At 31.4% G+C, this 16,327-nt stretch overlaps 1 protein-coding gene across 11 annotated transcripts in view; it reads left to right on the top strand.

Annotated features, from left to right (window-relative positions):
• The window catches only part of LOC148232617 (optomotor-blind protein-like), a 125,648-nt gene that overhangs the window by 102,153 nt on the left and 7,168 nt on the right, over positions 1-16,327 (top strand). For all 11 annotated transcript variants that reach the window (XM_088192401.1, XM_088192397.1, XM_088192403.1 and 8 more), the window contains 2 exons: positions 14,885-15,031; positions 15,124-15,200. In XM_088192401.1, coding sequence (XP_088048527.1) covers positions 14,885-15,031; positions 15,124-15,200 — 224 coding nt within the window. The remainder of the gene's footprint in view (positions 1-14,884; positions 15,032-15,123; positions 15,201-16,327) is intronic.

The following is a 16,327-nucleotide window of genomic DNA, read 5'->3' on the forward strand; positions in this document are numbered from 1 at the left end:
AATGTTTGTATAACTTTTTTCATATAACATAATATATTCACTCGTGTCAAATTTTCTTAATTTTTCTGTCCAATATATTTTTTTTATGAAACTCGTTTAAAATTAATATACATTTAAGAATCACTAATTAAATTTAAAATAAATTTAATTATTGCTTTCAGTGGTTCTTATTTTTTTAATTTAAATTAACTTAAATGAACATTAAACACTACTACTTTATTATAGTTTAAAAAATGATATTTATATATGTATTAGAGATGAAATAATCTCTAATACATTTTAATTTTTTCATAATTTATTTATTTATATCAAGAGTCCGAAACCAGATATTTTAAACTAAATTTATTTTATTTTGACGTGAATTTTTGACTAATGAGAAATGCGACATCTGAGAGATGAGTTGGTTTAGTATGTATTTTGGACTTAAATCTGTAATTAATGCTAACTTTCATTAGGTCATGTTGGGTTTGGTTGATTCGTGTAGATTAGATTTGGGTTTGAACAGCAAATGTATGTTTCGTAACTGCCAAATTGAGTGTCAGACATTTTAGAACAGTATATAATTTCACTAGCACTCTTTCACTACTGAAATTATTTTTTTGCTAGTAGAAATATATATCTACTAGTGAAAATATATTTGAACTTCATTAGTGAAAATATAATTTTACCGGAAAATAAGCATTCATTGTAAAATTTATACATTGCATTGAAATAAATAATGTTTAAATCATATAATTTTATTAGCACTTGCCAGATAAATTATATTTAATTAGTAAAAATATATATTTACTAGTGAAAATGTATTCCGATATAATTTCACTGAAATGAGATATGTAAAAAATATTTTTTGAATTGATACTAGACTGTTTTATGTAGATTTTCTTTAAATTTATAGCTTAGAATTAGGAACATCATTTCAGCTCTTTTTAATATTTCTATATTATTTAATTAAATGGCATGCATTTTTAGGCAAATTCAATGGAATGCAAATTCCCTCATTTAGCCAAACCCCCCCCCCCCCCAAATGACGTCCATGATCTAGGTTTAAATTAAAAAGCACTATGATTCATATGTGTTTATAATATATAAATTAGGTCTTTCAGGTAGTATTCTCTGTTCATCGTTCTGCGTTTATATGAGGAGTTAAAACTATTAGAAATGATTATTTTCATTACATAATATTATTCCTTAACTCTTTAATAGTAACAACATCTATAACACTGTAAAATAAAAAAATATATTGCCGGATGAATATTTTAAATCAAATACGCAGCGAATACTCCGGAATTTAACAATGGTGGTGATTAGATCTGCTCCTTAATAAATCTCTGAATAGCAAACATTTTTTATATAATAAACATTATATACATATCAATAAATTATATATTTCTGTTAATATTTTATTATTATTTTAATTTTAATTATAATACATAGTCTCTACTTTATATATTAGTATATATCTATAAAGTTTTTCAGGATATGCTAGATTTTATATAAACATTATTTTACGGCTACTCAAATTCAACCCACATCACTCTAATTTATATTTCTTATATTTAAATTTGCTGATCTTATTTTCTATGAAAATGACTAATAAACATATCAAAATTTAAAAACGTGGTATTGAGCTATGGAAAAGTTTTTCACGGTACATCAGACCGTCTCAATTTTGATTCTTCAACTTCATAAATTATTTCACTCATTTTCTAGTATTTTTACTGTCATAGTTTGGACATCATCTAAACCAAATAAACGAGCAGCTCTCTCAGAACCCCCGAGGCGAACAAATAGAGACAGGTGTGTCGTTATTAGGGATTATTAACGTAACGAAATTATAGTGGCCAGGTAAGGCCTGCGAGGAGACCCGTGCCAATTATTACACGTCTAGTTAGGATCGCAATTAGACGGCCGCGTCTGGCCATCGACACCATTATAAACCAATCAAGTCCCATCGGATGTCTGTTTTTGCGCAGCTGTAGGTCTCCGAGGAGAGCGGAGACTGGAGACGCGAGCCGAGCTGGTTCTTATCTCCGCTCGGTACGGCGAGGGGCGGGCTCTCAGCCTCGGGGTCCTCAGATTAATCTCTATACACCGGCCAAATGTGTATATTTATACTGTACAAACAACAGGACGTTGTCTATACCAGCACATCTATCGGATTTTTTGTCTCGTTTCCTTTTCGTATCATTCGGAACGGTGTAATTAAATCAATTTGTTTCGTGGAAAGGCGATACGGTGCCGTTGATTAGCTGATCGGTTTTAAATTTTACGATTTCAAGTGGCGATGGTGTAGATATGATATTTATATGGTAATGCGCGAGAAGGAACGGCCAATTTATGGGTTTGGTGCAAATTAATGGCTGTGAGTTCAAATTAATTTATTCGAATTTAATAGTGTTGTTTTAGAAATATGTTTTAAACTTTGATTAATTTTTTTATGCTGCGCAGTGCAAAATTTTTAAATAACTAAACCCTAAGCGGCCATTTTATATGAATACAATATCGAAATAAATTTAACCTATAGCTTGAACATTTGTATTCAAAAAATTTTATATATTATTTTACTATATTTTGGATAGAGTTCAAACTTGTTATAAACAGTAATACAGAATATAATGAAATTTCTCATAGATTAACCGCTGCTGATTAACCTCGTCTGAAATCCATATTTTTTAAGCTAAACCTATAAAATAATCAACCAATCGAATCAATTTTATTTTTTGGCCCATCGTGTCTTATTTACCATTCATTATATAAACTTGGATCGCACTGCAAATAACATCTTAAAAATATTGATTATTAGCACAGATTTTCTTAATGTTTCGTAATATTTAAAATACTTAAATTTCTCTTTCAAAAAAGATTTTTAATCAGCTATTTTTATCTATTTTTACGAAATGATTGGTTCTCTGTAATTTGTGCAATTTTGAAGCCCAGTACAATTCTCAACGATCATCCAATGTTTTCAGCGATAGCTAAATATTTGGTATGGTGCTCATCTGTGCAACATAATTGTCTTTTATTTTTTATAATTGTTTAATGTGTAAATTTTGTTTGTATATAATAAAATAGCCATCATTATACATTAGGAAAATCTGTCAAAATGCCCAAATTTGTAATAGAAAATATAAAAAAAATCACCTGATAAATAATGCAATTAACTAATTTTAGTCACTATTATTTAAATCGTTCGCTTTTCGTTTTCGATTTAGATAAATCAGTTACTTTACTACGCTATATATTTTTGCAAAAGTCAGAGCTAAATTGAAACAATATTTTTTTTAGAAAAATCCCAGAAGAATGTTTATTATTTTTCAAGAATTCTCATTAAATATTCTGAAATAAAAATGAAATAGATACAAATATTTTTTACTGATTTACAACCTATTCAAATTAAATAAATAAATAATGGGTTAAATCCGCTAAATTTACAGCTGCATTCAAAGCAGGTAGTATTTTTTAATAACACTTTGCAAAAATTGTTTAACCACTTTTTTTTATTTTTGTTTACATCCAAATGATAATAAATTCCAAACATATTTATACTATGTAAAAATGTATTAATTGATATGACTACATATATTTGTAAATGGCTATTTTTATTTGGGTCAATATTTATGCATGTTAATTAAATTATAGTTTATAATTAAGACTAAGTTTATAATTATAACACTTTAAATTCCAATGAGATATTAATACAGTTCTGACTTAATGCATGTTTAATTAACGGTAGCTTACCACCACCGAATATTATATTAAAGCTGTAAAAATCATATAATGATTTATATTGCTTTAAATAAAAACGCGGATGTTTATCATGCAGGCAACAAATCCTTGAAAAGGACTTGATTAAATATCATTATTATTAGGCCATTGATCCTTGCATTCTTATTTTTTTTATTAAATGTTCTAGAAAGTAATAAAGATTAGGAAACAAAATGTTTGCTAATCGTTATTCATAGAATCTGTCATAAAACGTATATAACTAGCATGATAGACTAATGATGTAAGTCGATGACTATTGATCTGAAAGACATTTGTACAGTGGCGTAACTAGGGGGTTGAAGAGGGTGAGGGGGGGAGCTCAGGGCAACACTTATTTATATTCTTATAATCGGTAAAAGTCGATGTTCCACATTGTTCAAGTTGAGCATGTGCTAAAATAATGAAATACTTGATTATAACCATTAACATTTAAATGCATGTAAAGGGTGTGTAGTGTAGCTGTGGGAGGAGGTTAAAATGGGCCAATTAGGTATTTCTAGATTTTTTAATCTCACCTATAAATATAGTTATGATTGATTTAAATTAAACCAGTTCGTACATTATGTGTATTTTAATATAAAATTTTCAGCTTCTTATATAAAAAAACATATGTTCGTAAATCATATGAATCATAGCGTTTTTTAAAATATAAATCGTGTTTGGAAGCTCAAAATTAGTGCATATTATTTAATTACAACTTGAATCGATCATCATAGCATATTTAGTTTTCCTAAATTTTCCTAATCTCATGGATGAATATCCTAATGATTAATTTAAATTCAGCTAGCGTGTGAATATTAGATATACTATTTCGAAATATTAAAAAAACGATTTTATTACTTTTGGCGTGGATTTTTGACTTCTAAAGGGATAATTGTTTTTTGCGCTCTCCTATTAATCAAAATTCGGTTTAGATGTGCTTCTTTTGATTTTCACTTATTTTAAGTTTTAATATGAGCGATAGTAAACAGATGGTTTTAATTGCGACGGCATGATTTTATTGCTTTTGACGTTAATTCTAAACAGTTTGCCAATAAAAATGAAAAATTAATATGTATCTAAATAAAATCGAAATATTCAATAAACGATCTCCGACTGGCTCACTTTTGCCCCCACCCCTGGAGAAAGCTGAAACGACGTCCCTGTTTTATTCACGTTTCACTTATCAGTACACAAAAACACAACTGACTTTACTAAAAAGCAGTTGCAAAAATTATGGCTCTGTAAAACCTAACTTGATCACAATAAATTAAACATCGCCGGTTTGAATCAGGTTAAAATAATATTTTTGCAAAATATACGTAGGAAAAATATACAAAGAAAAGCGTTAAAAAATTATGCTATACATCATTAATTGAAATTATGCTTCTAATGCGTGAATGCTGATGCGTTAGATTGACATTACGAATGCAAAAGGCTAATTAGGGATTTTGAGTATATTTTTTGTTTCGATTGAAATGAAATCTTGATGTAAAATTAGCTATGTAGTGAACATATTTTTTGTAAATTTTGCTGCCTAATGTGTATTTTTTTGCATGCTTCAAATTATTGGTCAGATTTTCTGTACATATAAATAAGATTTGTTTTAATGCAATTATATATTATATTTGAGAATCTGGACCAGAATTAGCCAAGACGCACCCAAGGCGCGTTTAACACCTTATCAATCAATTATCCAAAAATGCTCCGGCCGCTCTCTTTTTTGTCCGCATCCCCGGGGCGGCCCTCGCATCAATCATGTCCGATTTGGAAAACCAACAACGTGGCGCCTTCTCGAGCAAACATGTTATTACCGAAGACGAAGCAACGGCGGACGGTCCGCCGGTAACCGAACACGACTTCCGCAACGCGCGTTTCGCCAACTCACGATCATACGTCAAAAGCTCGATCGAAAGATGTCGAGCACCCCATCGACATCAATCCCGATTAGATACGGCGTCGTCTCGAGCGGTGGGGGGTAATTGAAATCGAATAAAATAATTCGAATCGCGAGACACGCCTCTTTAATGGCGCTTTTAAAAAGTAGAGGGGGCGAATGGGCGGCGCGGCGCGTTTGTTCAAATCGGAGCAATTAAAAAATGCACCCCACACACGCATAAACTCGATCGCAATTTTAATATTATTTTTTAGTTTAAATTGGCACGTCCGGATCGCGAGAAAAGCGGAAGCGGCGCCCCTTCTTACGCCCGCGTGAGATTCGGCTCGTTGTCGGGAATCGATCCGGTGACCGCCGCCGTTCAAAGCGCCGCTCGTATTTGCACAACGCTATTTGTGTTTGCTCCGTGTGTTTGCGCCTGTTAAAAGCCATTTACGGTTCGGGCCCCTTCGCGCGGCTCCTCACAAATGTCAACAGCGGCCGCGAGAAATTAACGCCGGCTAAGGAAAAACGGCCGCCTTCAGCTGAATTCCGATTAACCGGACCCGATTTCGCGTCTCTATTGTCCGTCTGTCCGCCGTCGTCACCTGGTCGTTTGCTCTGCGCCTTTGTCGGCGCGGAAGACGCTCTAGTGTTTGTCCACTTCGTTCGTCAGCCGAAGCTCTTCCGTGTTTGACTTGCGATGCTTCTCTAGATCAACATTCGACCGATTCTGGCCATAATAAGGCAAACAGCGACGACAAACAGTACACGCCGAGTGTCCGACATCGAGTACCGGAGCAAACTCGTTCATTTTTACGTGAGCCGTAATTAAACTGAAACTTTTTAAATACCGACAATCGGCCTGCGAACGTTAACCTACATTGCCTACGTTTAAATGTCAACTTTATCATTTTCGCAAGTGCAATTACATCAAAACGCACTTCCATTTCAAAATTCGCAATCTGCGCCATCTGACCGTCATGACTTGACAGGCTTCCCCAATGCGTCATTGTGGTCATTTTTCATTAATTTATTATTAGTCTTTGCATTTTAAAGTCAAGTAGGCGATACAACAGGCGCCATTTTCCATATACATACACATACGTATGCATTATATTATATTTACCGACGTTAATATTTATGAGTGTTTCCAATACATTTGCAATATACATTTATTTGTATTTATAATTATTTCTACAATATTTTTAGGCCCTATTTATTAATTTATCGTTTTGGATCATTTTTAGCAGATTTCTTTAAAGATGTTATAATTTTTTTAAATGTTATTATGTTAAATTTCAACGCTAAATTTAACATAATAACTGTTAAATGTTATGGGACATATTTTTTTAAATTTGTAAACTAGTGTAATCAGATTTGAAGAAACCGTTCTGCTTTTAATAAAGGTCAGAAGTATTTGAATATATTTTTTTCAATGAGCCGTATCTTTGTTTTGCTAATCTGAGAATTACATTATTAATCAGATAAGAAAAACAGCTCCACATTAGAATTGGCAGATTGCAAAAATGTATGAGGGCTTTCTGTAGAGTTACACCATAAAATTTGTCGGCGAACTTGAATTTCTTTTTTCAATAATCCAAAGATATTTTTATATTTATCTTGTTAGAAATATGGAAAATGTTTAACAGCAACAGTTGTTATTGACAATAAATACGGGAGCCCGAAATTTTATCGTAACTCGATGCTCTATAATCACTCGAAGTAGATTATTTGTGTCCATTATAATAAATCATGATCATATCTTCTACGACCAAAAATATACTGTATTATTATAACCACATACTATATATATATTTTTATTTATAAAAATCGAGTAGTGAACATGAATTAAAATATCAACCTTATATAGCTAATTATAAAAAAATAGTATATTCACTAATTTTTTCAGTTATACCATTAGTCGATGCGTTTTTTCTTATATTTTCTTATAAATTAACTATCGCTAATAAATTATTGAAGCTAGACGCGCTCCGCATAATGAAGCCGAGCATACTAAACGCTTTATCGTAAACTTTGAATATACAAAATCTTCAGCACTTGTTAGAAAATTACGCTTGGAAAATCTGGAAAATGTTACAAATGTAATGTATTTTTTTTATCAAGAGAGCATCTCAATAAGTTTATTAAGTTCATTCCAAATTGGAACGATCGATTCTATTAACGTTTTATTTCTATCAAAACAAGCGTAAGTCGGGGATGGTAGCGAGCGAGCGAGCGGGAAAGAAAATGCAGTTTTCTTTTTTTACGACCCCACCGAGAGGGAGAAAAGCCGCAGGAGAGCGAAAGAGACGTAGCTACGTTTCGAGTGACATTCTGCGGTCGGCGTGCGAACGTAGGGGGTTATTAATGCGATTAAAATTCACGGCAGCCCACACGCGTTCGATAATGACTCGACGCGACCCCGCAAGTATCGCGGAGGGTCATCTTCGCCCGTTTGTTTTCCCGGAGAGAAATTTCCATCGTTTTACATCATACGTACGTGTAGTTTGCGCATTTTGCTCTCGAGGTTTTGCTCGCTTTGTTTCGTTTCAGAAGAAGATCGGGGCGTGGATGCTGGCCGGATCGGCTCCGAGATGTCTCGCCGCTCTCCGTCCCTCTCTCTCGCATTGTTTTAAAACTCGGTGCATTAGCGTCGTCTAGCTCTAGAGGGGATACGAGATGTGATAATAAATAATAATAAAAAAATATCGCCAGGATTGGCGGGGCGTCCAGACGTGGAAGACATTTTTATAGTTATTATTATAGATTTATATCGATGCGTATTTTTTGGTCGTGCGGCTCTGAAAACGGAATGCCTTTTGTCGAACGTCACTAATTGGCCGGCGTCATTCGTCTTGGACCATCTCTAAGCAGGGGCGTTATTTGAAAGGGGGGCATATGGAGACATTTCCCCCCCCCCCCTTGAATAAGACCAGAAAGATGCATGTCATTTAATAAAATATTATGAATTTGAATGAAATCGAAATAATCAAAATCACTGACTGGTCAACTTTAACCCCCCCCCCCTTTTCTAAAAAAGCTGAAATGTCATCTCTGTTTCTAAACCAGAAATTTTCGATTTATTCCTCAAAGAAAATCTAAAAAAAACAGTCTCAAATCAAACCCAAAATATTTTTTTAAATATGTCATTTCAGTGAAATCTCATCGGAATATATTTTCACCAGTATAATATATATTTTTGTCAGTGAAAATATAATTAATCTGGCAGGTGCTAGTAAAATTATATGATTTCAAGTTTTTCATATATACATACATTTACATGATTTGTTTAAATGTTACAGTGAATGTGTATTTTTCGGTGAAGCTATATTTTCATTTCATTTTCACCAATAGATATATATTTCTATTAGCGAAAATATAATAATAGATAACGGAGCGTTTCCACTGCGACGGTATGATTTTATGGCTTTCGATGTGGATGAAATGCATGTCATTTAATGATATACTATGAATCCTAATAAAACCGAAATATTAAAAAAACAACCACTTACTGGCCATTTTTATCTTTGAGATATTCTCGATTCGGATTAAATATATTCAATTACTTAAATATCGAGCGTGTATGGAGCGAGAGAGCGTTACTTGAAAGAGCGCCACGCACTACGGCCATCTAGCGGCGAATAGTGAAACTAAATTATTATTTTTGTCAGATATGTAATAATAATTAATTATTAGTATGAAATTGTAAAACAATAAATTAATAATTTTCTTGTATTTTATCTATTTTTATTCGTTTTATGAATTTAAATAATATAATTTTCCAATTTCAAGTTATATGACAATTTGTCTTAAAAGATATGAAACTATAAAGCTAACTATGAAATACATAATTTAATTATTTATTTTAAAATTTCTGATATTATAATATATATATTTTTTGGTAAATTTAACATATAATTGGCATTTAATCTAAATTATCCAATTGTGAGGTTTACTTTAATTTATTAATTTATAATTCTTATTCGCTTCAAAACAATTTTTTTTATCTATGTTACATCTAAGTACGATTTCGTTGCTCTTTTGCTGATCAATCAAAAGGATCTATGCAATACACAGTAACATATTAAATTTGATGTTTAAGTATTATTATAATGATCCGTATTCTTATTAAATTTTATCAAGACATATGTAATAAAAATTATCACATATTTATATTCTACAATATCTTTAAGTGAACCATCGCTATTTATAAACCACACAATTAAAACAAAGTGAAACACTAGTTAATTACTTATTTAACATGATAACGTTTTAATTAATATAATCACTTAACGCTTATCGTCTTAACTCGAGAAGTCGCGTCTTTCATAAACATCCGTCATAGAAACGGCCAGGTCAAAGTTTAGAGATGGTATCCGGTTATTTGTCGTAATTAAGAGCCATCTATCGCTTCGTGTGTGTGTCATAGGCGAAATTGGCTGTTATCGCCGCAATTACCGTTTGATTTACGATCCAGCTCGTTATAAACAATAAAATGTGTTTATTTAGGGGGGTCCCTCCCTAGCGGTAGTCGGGAGGTCCATAAAACGGACCACATGTTCTCGGACCACCTCGGAACCCATTTGCATACTAATTTGTCCGAAAAAAGCGGCTCTGCTCGGTTTTTATTGCCTCGGAGCCTTCGTGTGCTTCGGCCACCATTTTTTAACGACCATTTCCCCTCCGATTATCGATTAAGAAATAAATACACGCGCCGTTAGGGCTAGGAGATGTTTTCTCGGCGATCTTGGAATATTTTTTCGGAATTGCCCCCCTTTCCGATTTTTACGATTGAAATATTTTCGTCGTACTAATTAGGGAGTGATTGCTTATTTAGGCGCATTTCTTTTCGAGTTTTTATGGCGCGCGCGTTTTTACGCCCTCTAATTTTGTGGCTATGTTTTTTTTTTCTTACACTTCTGAATCGGACGTATGATTTACTCTTGGCACGCAATCTTATGAATTTTTTTTAGATCTCTCACTACTTTTTGAAAAATCCACAATATTTTCTATAGGTGCATTTGAAACATCTAAAAGAAAAACTTTTTATTTTTAAACTTTATCCTAATCGGCAAGCTTACAAGGCTCTATTTCTATAATTTGTGCAATAGTGCCTTAAAATTCAGTCACTTGAATAAATAATTGATTGCTTAAGAAGATTGCAGGTTTTTTCAGAATGTTTATAAAATATATTTTATATTTTTTAAATATAAATAGATCTTTAATAAATAAAATTACGGCAGTTATCATCTCAAATTTATTGATTTAAAACTTTAATATAAAATTTATATTATACAACGCTACTGACATTTTTAATTCATTTTCTAGAATTAAACAAATTAAATCAAAATATTTAAAAGTTCCATGTCAATATGATTAAAACTATAGCAGTTATTGTGTCTTAGAAAAACTAAATAAAACATCAAAAAAATGAGGAAAAAAGTATGCCGCCCATACACTTAATACGCATCTTGAAAGAACATTGCTTGATGGCCATGTATACTTATATATGAGTCCTGCTTCGTGCGTTTTATTTCGTTATTGCCTCTAGATTGCAAATTTTGTGAAAATATACGTCTTATCCTATTGCATCGCAATGCAATGATCGTCTTTTTATGGCACGTTAATATTTTTTTACATAAAATGTATTATATAAAAAATAATTATTTGTTGCATCTAAAATATATTTTTTTTTGTACACTCCTTGAGCAGAAAAAATCTCATAGTCTAAACTGTTTGGCTAGGTAAACATAAAATCAAGCGGTTAATACGATATCAATTAATAAATTTTTCCTATTACCTTTTTTTAAACATTTTTTCAACTAAGCTACGATTTTTTATTTTATAATAGCCGCCATTTTGAATCAAGATGGCGGTTCAAGCTAACTAACTTCACAAGAACTATTTTAAATATAAGAACTATGTCAATACAATTTAAACTATCGCAGTTTTTGTGGTTTCTTAAACCCACATAAATTTATTATTATTTTTACAATATGGCGGATCAATCTAAGAAATGATATTTATGAAATTTATTTTTAGAGTTATCAATATGATACGGCAGTTATCATTTTCATAAACCTACATAAATATTTTTTTTATTTGATGTTACTTTAAATTATTTTTTTAAAAGTTATTGCCTATTTAGATTTTTATTAACATAGCTACGATTTATTTTAAATATTTTAAATAGCCCCCATTTTGATTCAAAATAGTAGATTATGGTCTTACAAAGACCGAGATTTTTACAGAATCTATTTGTAAAACAAGTTCTATGTCAATATAAATAAAACTATGAAAGTCTTCAAAACCTTCATAAATAACAAATGCCTTTTTTACCTTTTCTCTAAGAATTTTAATAAACAAATCAACGAATTTTTAATAGCCGCTATTTCAAAACAAGATAGTAGATCAAGCTGACATACAAAATAAGCCGAGATCTATTTTTATATTTAAGTTCTATGTTAATATAAAAATAACTATGACAGTTATCGTGTCTTTAAAAAGCTAAATAAATGATAAAAATAAATATTATTTTAATTTTTCTTAAAAACATTTTGGCTTCTTTTTTTCGAAGATTTTTTTAACAGAGCTACGAATTTTCTATTTTTTTTATAAAATCTGTCATTTTGAAACAGTATGGCGAAACAAACTGGCTAACGAACTTAACTAAAATTTTTGCAAAAACCTTTTTTAGAAAAAAAAAATTAGAACAATAGATTTCGTTATAACCCACATTTATTTAATTAAAATAAGACCATCGTAATATAACAGATTACCCCAATGCGTCACGATGGTCGAAAATAATAGTTGTATTATTTCAATACACAAAAAATATGTAATTAAAATCATAAAATATCAAATACCTATATATTTCTTAAGAAATCTACCTAAAAGAGCAAATGTTTTACATTCTACAGTTATTTAAGACTTATGCTTAGCTACATGATTTATATTTTGTTAATATTTATTATTTAAATATAAATTAATACATTTGATTTAAAGCTTTATTTGTAAAAAAATTATTATTAATTTGTTTCATATAAATTATTAATAAATATAATTTCTACCGATTATTATATAATTGAATTATCTTTATTAGTAAAAAAAAGAGTATTTTACGTTACAAGAAAAGGGTTAAAACCGTTTGAAAAATAATAGGTTTCTATATTTATTGTTGTATATTATATAATACTACATTATTATCTATTTGATTATATTTTCATGCTTATTTTATTGACACTTAAAAATAATAATTTGCATATGAATTTATATTATGGGGAAAATTGTGAAGAAGTTTATTTTCAGCAAAATTTATTTAATATAAATTAGCGGATAAAAAATATGTTACTAAAAACTAACATTTTTTATCTTATACACATCATAGTAATACGAAAAATATTTAAAAAGTAATTTCTTGTATCGATTTTATTAGCAAATATATCACTTTTCCACAATAAAATATATATTCGTCAGTACTACAAAATAAAATAATTTTCAATAATCTTTTTTTATATATTATCAATAATTATAAATAGACTTTTTTTGCTACGAAGTAAATAAGTTAAATATAAAAAGTATTTTATTGTATAGAGCAGTTATATAACATATTAATTTATAATTTACTTTACGGTACAGAAACAAAATGGCGGTGCGTTTTTATGTTAATTGCTTTATTATGATCTGCTATAATATAATTATTTTATCTTTGTGAACCAAATCCACACAGATCGATAATTATAAATGAGATTAGAAGCAATGCTAAAGCTGCGTAGTGAAATATTTTTTTATATATATTTTTTTTAAATGCTACAGCGCCTTTTGCCGACGTTTACGTGCTCAATATTATTAATAGCGTCGATATTTGCGTTACAAACAATCGTTATCACCGCGCCGACAAACAATCCCGCGTCCTTTTGATCGGACCGCTGAGTTTATCGCGAATATTCGGGTCACGAACCCGTTCGCCCCGGTGGTATTCTTTGAAGTCGGCCGGCGTTATCACTCGGCTACCGTGCGGCGCATTAGTGCGCTTCGAAAATCAATTTGCTGCCGCTATCGGACTCCGCTAATGACACTCTTAAACGATCCAGCGGTCGACAATCTTTTCCCAATTGGCGCTTCTTCATCTTGAATTGTCTTATATTAATTACTGTCTATATTACATATAAATTGACAAAGTTACTTTTGTGGTAAAATTGTTGTACAGTATACGTAAATTATTCATAAACAAAGACTAGTAAATGGCAAATAATTAGAGACCCACAGGGGCGATGACAAGTGGACAGTCCCATAGCCGTTGCAAATTGTACGGTAGTCAACCCTTAACGAGCCAACCCCCGCGATGATACGCTGCCTATCATTTCCGCGATGGATAACACTCATTTGCGCAAATCTACCGCTTTTTTTCCTAAGCCCTTTCACGTAGAATCCGAGTGCCTCACATATAATACTAGCGGTCACTCCTATTTAATATTTTTTAATGCCTAATTACGGCAAATTGCGTCACTGGAAATGACAGCCGGTAATAATCCAATTGGTCGAATTTCGACGGCCTGTCATTAGCCTGTCATCGGGGGGAAAACTAGCAGCAAAGTCGTCCCGCTGACACCACAATTACACGTGATGAAAGGTCACCGATTCGTGTCGTCTTTCCGAGTTTGCCGGCCACTGAATAATTTCTCTGGTGACACTCGTTCTCAAACTGTGTACCATGAGACGATTATAGATTATATTATATTACTCTAGAATAAATTATTAAAAGTCATAAGATAATATGAAATATTTTTTTTATTAATTTTCTTAAAATATACATTGATTTATAATTTTTTTTAAAAATCTTTCCTCCTAAAAAATATTTCTCAAATAAAAGATTCTTATAGCAATAATTTTTCTATATAAATTTACTAATATTTTACATCCATTTAATTAAGAAACACGATTTTTTTATTACGTCTCAATTAAATATTAACGATAAAGACCGTCACATGTTCCCTATTTCTCGTCCATTATTGAATCGATAAATCGCAACGAGAAGCTTTCGAACAAAGTTTTTTTATTTATTCATATTGTCTATTGAGCGCCTGTCATCATGCGGTTTCGTCACCTGCAATTAGGCCTTCTACAAATCCACCTATATAATTTGTAATGAACATTTCGAATCCACTGGCATCGTAATACTTTTGAATGGAAATATTTTCTATATAATAAGATCATCAGTCGAGCTTTTTAATAAGGATTTTGTGCTTTTTTCTGTTCCAGACGATATTGAACTCGATGCACAAATACCAGCCGAGATTTCATCTGGTGAGGGCGAACGACATATTGAAGTTGCCTTATTCGACGTTCAGGACATACGTGTTCAAAGAGACTGAATTCATAGCAGTGACTGCGTATCAAAACGAAAAGGTAAAAATGAATTTTATAAATAATATATATATTAATAAATAAATATCTATTTTTTAAATCAAAATTAATTTATCAATTGTATTTTTTCACAGATTACTCAATTGAAAATCGACAACAACCCTTTCGCGAAGGGTTTCAGAGACACCGGAGCGGGAAAGAGAGAGAAGAAGTGAGTTTTATATAATTTTACTACGTTTTATACATATAACTGCACGCGAAAACGCATTTTCCGAAACGGCCGACCGGGGGGAAATGAAAATTTTCCCGCTACAAAAGATGTTCCGGCGAGTTCAAATGTTAAAATGGCGTCTTCCGTTTCCGGTGCCGTCGTCATTGTCTCCGGCGTCCGGTTCTCTTTTTTCGTGGTTGAACCTCGCCACAATAGAGTGACCCGTGTAAACTCCCGACTCCTTCGAACAATCAGATTTCAGAGAAAAAATATATATATCATACTACATGATATATGATATCTTGGTACAACATTTGACAACCGCTTTTCTACTCTAAAATATATATATCACTCCATAGATTGGGTCACAACGGTATAATCTTTAATTAATTCGAATCTTATAAGAAAATTTCAACCTTGTTTTATTTAGCAAAATTTTCTTAATAAGAAAGCTGGATCGTGTGTTATCTATTTTAATAATAAAGCACAATAAAAATGTCGCACTGTTTATTTATTGGTTATTGATTGTGTTTACTTCGTTGTAACGCATTTGGATGAAGTATGTAATGCTGCAACGAAAATAATAGTAATTTGACTTATTTTTCGACTTCACTGTGACATAAAAATTTACACAAAATCGATACAAAAAAAACCATTGAACATAATTTTCAGTCTGATCTCTCAGTTTCTGGTTTCATCAATATTTGAGTAAATTTTTAAGCTTTTTTGTGTTGTTACGCTTTAAAAAACTGTTTGTTTTATAAACATATATATTAAATACTACACATATAGAGAAATGTAGAAGCCACTTTTGAGCGGTGGTGTTAAAATGACAGGTCTTGCAAGTGAGAGATGAAAGTCGGGTTGTATTATTGCTGACTGTGATTTTATTGGAGCAGCTGAGATCTATCATAATATGTTCTTGTGATGTTCTTTGGATGATCCACTGATGTCTCTCGTGTCGTTACAGTCTTGGTTTATCTCTCTCCTTTGTGATCAAGTGACATATATTTTATAATGCTGGTTCTAACAAATCGCAGATAAAGATGTCTACGAGATTTCATTATTTCTTAGACACACCTCCGAAATGTGTTTATGTTTTAAATGAAAAATAAGAATAAACACAC

Source organism: Plectrocnemia conspersa, unplaced genomic scaffold (genome assembly GCF_051122295.1).
Source record: "Plectrocnemia conspersa isolate PC_06_02 unplaced genomic scaffold, ASM5112229v1 ptg000009l, whole genome shotgun sequence".
NCBI lineage: Eukaryota > Metazoa > Arthropoda > Insecta > Trichoptera > Polycentropodidae > Plectrocnemia > Plectrocnemia conspersa.